At 53.0% G+C, this 4,818-nt stretch overlaps 1 protein-coding gene across 1 annotated transcript; it reads right to left on the bottom strand.

Moving 5' to 3' along the window:
- Positions 1 to 856: 856 nt before the first annotated feature.
- HOXA10 (homeobox A10) lies at positions 857 to 3,353 on the bottom strand. Its single transcript, XM_010577560.1, has 2 exons — positions 2,522 to 3,353; positions 857 to 1,131 (listed from the first exon to the last, which is right to left on the bottom strand). Exons 1-2 carry the CDS (start codon positions 3,351 to 3,353, stop codon positions 857 to 859), a joined length of 1,107 nt encoding a protein of 368 aa, XP_010575862.1.
- Positions 3,354 to 4,818: the final 1,465 nt, after the last annotated feature.

Genomic DNA, 4,818 nt, shown 5'->3' with positions numbered 1-4,818 from the left:
CTTTTCAGTGAAATTAGTGAGGAAAAAGTGACTACTTTCTTCTCAAGGGGGAATTTCTGTGTGCTTGTCATGCGTTACCAACGGTAACGCTATTTATAGACAAAAAAATCACTAATTCCACATATTTAAGCAAAACTACATTAAGTAAATATCTACAACCAGAAAGAGCGAGAGAAATTCAGAGGTAAGTGTCATAATTTAGTCCATGAGCAACACGAACTCTTTTATACCTTTAAAGAGAAGAGATTTCATTTTCCTGGCCAATTTTAAAGCTGTAATATTGACTTTTAAGGTAAAGCAAAAAAAGAATCGCCCTTAACACCCGTTCCCATGAAGCCCTTTTAAAGGATGCCTGCATTTCATTATTGTAAGTCCTGGTTTTCGAAGGAAAAAGGGGGGAGGGAGGAGAAAAGGAAAACAGAGGGGGGGGAAAGATCCCAATATATAGAAATTTGGCAAGGCTTAAATTCTTCGTTCTGCAGCTACATACAGTCCAAGTTACACTGCTTACAATTTAAAAGAATGCACCTTTAACCAAACTTTTTTACTTTTCAGAGAGAGAGATGGGGGGAAAGATATTTGCAGCTCCTGAAATGGTATTTCTGTGTCTGAAAGCTTAAAGGAATAAATCGGCCTCGGGGAAGGCTGAAGGAAGCGGGGAGGCTCACGCACGGCATTTTGTGCATTAGCGCGGCTTTAGTCCGCCCCCCCAGCCCACCCCAGCCCAAAGTAGCTCTTAAGAGGTTAAGGACATACTGAGAACGTCTAAAATCGTTAATCCATACAGGTGCGGATGACTACAGCCTAGGAAAATGATACTGGCTCTTTAAACCATAAAGATGTGTTTATAGGTTCATCAAGAGAAATTAAAGTTGGCTGTGAGCTCCCGAATCCTATTCTCTCTGTTCATTTTCTTCAGTTTCATTCTGCGGTTCTGAAACCAGATTTTAACTTGTCTGTCTGTGAGGTGGACTGTGCGGCTGATCTCTAGGCGACGCTCACGAGTCAGGTACATATTGAATAGAAACTCCTTTTCCAGCTCGAGAGTTTGATGCTTGGTATAGGGGCACCGTTTCTTTCTGCCACTTTTTGCCGTGAGCCAGTTTGCTGCATTTTCTCCTTTTGAATTGCCTAGTTTTGAGAAAGTAAAAAAGGGACGTTACCAGCGGGTAGGAGGCAAAGAGCTGGGGGGGGGGGAGAGGGTGGAAGGAGCATCCGGGTGTGTGTGCGTGCGGGGCGTTGGAATGTGGGGTGTCCTTGTGGGAACCGAGAGCTTCAAAGCGGTTTCCCAAAGGTCCTGGATCCGCCCGCAAAAATCTGCCTCTGCTCACAAAGCTCCGGGCAGCCTCCGGCGGGGCAGCGTGCCCCGCTGGGTGGTTCATCTCCGACCCCCCAAAACAGGCTTTTACCCGCTCCCCCTCGGCCGCTCCGAGCCCACCGTTGCTGGGGGGCGGCTTGGTGAATGGCCTGGAGTCTTATTTCCCTCCCCCCCGAGCCCTGACACCTGTTTCCAAAAAACAAACCCCAAACCCCAAAGCCTGCGGATCTGAACTTTGTAAGTGTGCTCTGGAGGTGGAAAACAAGGTGAGCTGGGGAGCCGGAGCCTCCCCGCCTCCAGCCCCTGCCTTCCCGGGGAGCTTCGCCCCGGCCTTCTCTTTTCCAACCATTTCAGGCGAGGAAAAAAAAAAAAAATCCCCCGTTGCAGGGTGTTTATTTCTATCAGTGGAACCGGCTGGGAAAGAGGTTAACACCGATCCCTCGATGGCTCGGAGTGGTTCGTGGTTTGGGGTTGGCTCTCTAGTAGTTTTCCGCTTTCGTTTTTTGTTTTGATCTTATTATTTTCCAACGGGGCGCCTGAAGGAATAACAGGGCGTCTGAAATGCGGCCGGAGAGAAGAGCCTGAAAAGTCTGCCGCCCAGGGAAGGGGAATTATTTTTTTGCCACGGGGGCCCGAAAGGGAAATAAATAAGCGAATGAATAAATAACAACCCTATTATCTAGTGGAGACGCTGAAGGATATTCGCGGTGCATTCATCAGTCTAATTTGATAGCAGTTCATAGATGGCACATTTCAGCGCGGCTGTTATTCCGAAAAGCATTCTGGATCGTAAAATATAACTTACCGCGTTAATAGGTTTATTTATTGGCACTGCCTATTGCTTATTTTGGATGCTTTACAAACATCTCTGTTATCTGGTAGGCACCTTCACATCACAGGGGAAAGATTGATCTTGTTTTTCTATACGTTTAAGCAGCATGCAGGCTAAAGTTGCCCAGAGCGGAGGCTCTAAGGGTTTTAAACTATAGGACGGACATTAATTTTTACGGCAACCCCATGCCCGAATATTACAAAGTTCAGAAGGTCAGTCTGAGCAGCGCTTCTTGGCAGCCCCGCGGGGCAGCTGGGATCCTCCTTTCGCATCGCGATGCCACTACTATGATCCTCAACCGCTTTTTTTTTTTTTTTTTCCTCTCCTTTTTCCAATCCTCACCACCACCATCACCATCACCATTCGCTTACCTACGGGCTCTTTCTCGGGAGAGGCTTTGCTGCTCTCTGACGGAGCTGGAGAGAGCTCCTCCGCGGTGGAAGACGAAGCCTGAGTCTCGTCCTCCCTCTGGGAGACGCACGCCAAGGGGCTGGGGGAGCGCTCCTCGTCCTCCTTCCTCCCCGCGTCCGGGCCGGGAGGCAAAGATGGAGGCGTCTGGAAGCGGCCGGGGGGCTGCGGAGCGAAGGGGGCAGCCCCGGCCGGCCCCGCGCCGTAGCTCTTGGAGGTGCCATAAGCCTGGGAGAGGCGGAAGTAGCCCGGGACGGGGACCCCGCCGCCGCCGCCGCCGCCGCCGCCGGCCGGGCTGACCTCGGCGCTCAGCCGGGGGAAGGGAGCGAGGTCTGTGGCGGCCGAGCCCTTGGGGCATTTCTCTGAGTCATAGAGGCAGTAGGAGCTCTCCTCCTTAATGCTGGGCGCGAAGGAGCACGAGGTGGCCTGCTGGCTCTCCGGCTCTTCCATGCGACAGGACCGGGGGGGGTCTAGCCACACTTCCATCCCTGACACGTAGGGGTGCGAGCCGGGGACCATGCTTTGAGAAGTACCTTCATTGCGTTTGCCCAAAACGGGGAAAAGTCCGCAGCTTTGCAGCCCGTAGGACAGATCGGACGCTTGTGGCAGGTAGATCCCACTGTTGGGATAGTAGCCGCCTCCGCCTCCGCCTCCGCCTCCTGCTCCCGCCGCTTCCCCTCTGCCCGAGCTGATCAGGGAGTCTACCAAAAAAGAGTTTGCAGCCGGGCTCTCGGAGCATGACATTGTTGTGGAATAATTTGGCGAAGGGAGCAGATAGCCCTTTCTGGCTGACATTTCTTGTGCAAAACATGCTGAATATGATTAGAGATACCCCCGCACCACGGCAGACGCTTGCAGCCAATGGTAGCCCGGGCCTCCCCAGCAACCCCTCCCCGTCTGGTTTCGTATGCACCGAGCTGCTCTCAGGTCGACCTCTGAATTTGGGAGATAGATGTATATTAATGTGTAATATGGATTTCCATACACACAGGCGCGCACGCTTCGCCCACATGGGCCAGTGCCTGCGCCTGGGCGGGAGCTGCGCTCCCGGGAAGGGGAAGGAGCGGGCTTCGCCGGTGCTCGCTCCAAGTTTCGCTCCCCTCTTATCGCACGCACCGCTATAAAATAGCCCGGCGGTCCTGATGTTTATTATACCTAGGCTGAAGCGGTGTCCAGATGAAGCTTTTACTGTCGCTCCTCTCTCCCCGCGGTTGGGCTTTCCGGCAGCAACGCCTGCTCATCTCCCTGCGCAGCCTGTGTGCCTCACGAAATTAATAAAGCCACGGCTCGCCCGGTGTTTTATGCTCAGGCTCTGCTCATTTTATTTGATTGTCTCGTTTTTTAAGAAATAAAAGACGTGTTATTGTTTATCACGGATCATTGGAAACCGTAAAGGGGCCTGGTGCCTCTCGCGTTAAACTACCGGGGAAGGGGGCTGCTTCCAGCCTAACATCACCGCCACGACGCCAGGCTGGGCTTAAATTTCCTGGAGATAAAATGCTCGCTGCCGCGCTGAAGAATCTCTCAGGGAGCAATGCCACTCCGGGAGGATTGATTGTGCGGTTGCAGCTCCTAATGCTTTAGTTAACGCTGGATTCTTCCCGAGGTCTGATTACCATTTAAAATATAAAGCCAGGCATATGCCACAGAAAGAATCCAGACGCGAGCAGTTCAAATAGATCCTCGCAGGATGCTGCGCACCCTGTTTATTGATGTGTTTATATTTGGCGATCATTTTTATACCTCCCCCCCACACCCCCCCCCCTCCCTTTGGGTCCTTTGCTTTTCGCCTCTTCAAAAGCACCGTCTCCTTCACAAGCGATGTACTAAATAATAGAAGGAAGAGTGAGTAGATGAATCCTGAGATACTAGACAGCCCTGTCCAGTCAATATGCAATTGTGGCGGAGGTAGCAGACAGATAGCAGACAGACAGGGACGCAGAGAGACAGATAGATTTTCTAATGAAGCGCTTAACGATGGCTTGCTTTCACTTCCACCGTCTCTCGCTCATGCCATTTTGAAGTCGCCGCACCGCCTGGCCCGCGGAGCCAAGGGCTCTTTAGCCCAAAGGGAGCCTGGGGCTGCCCAGCACTGGCTGCCCATCTCTGCGGAGCAGGGATCGCTCCCCTCTCCCGCACGCTGCCCGGGGCAGCAGCGGCCGACCGGGCTCCGCTTCCAGCAGGCCGGGCGGGGGAGAGCGGCTGCCGGCCGGCCCTCAGCGCCGTCCCCGGCCGGAGCCGCCGCCTGGCACCCGGCTGC

Source organism: Haliaeetus leucocephalus, unplaced genomic scaffold (genome assembly GCF_000737465.1).
Source record: "Haliaeetus leucocephalus isolate CR32 unplaced genomic scaffold, Haliaeetus_leucocephalus-4.0 Scaffold566, whole genome shotgun sequence".
NCBI lineage: Eukaryota > Metazoa > Chordata > Aves > Accipitriformes > Accipitridae > Haliaeetus > Haliaeetus leucocephalus.
This window is presented reverse-complemented; position numbering and strand designations above follow the sequence as displayed.

Bases quoted from the DNA above. Each gene is read 5' to 3' on its own strand.
- HOXA10 (XM_010577560.1), bottom strand. From the start codon at position 3,353: ATGTCAGCCAGAAAGGGCTATCTGCTCCCTTCGCCAAATTATTCCACA. The intron at 1,132-2,521 runs GTAAGCGAATGG...TCTCAAAACTAG, and splicing joins TCCCGAGAAAGAGCCCGTAG to GCAATTCAAAAGGAGAAAAT.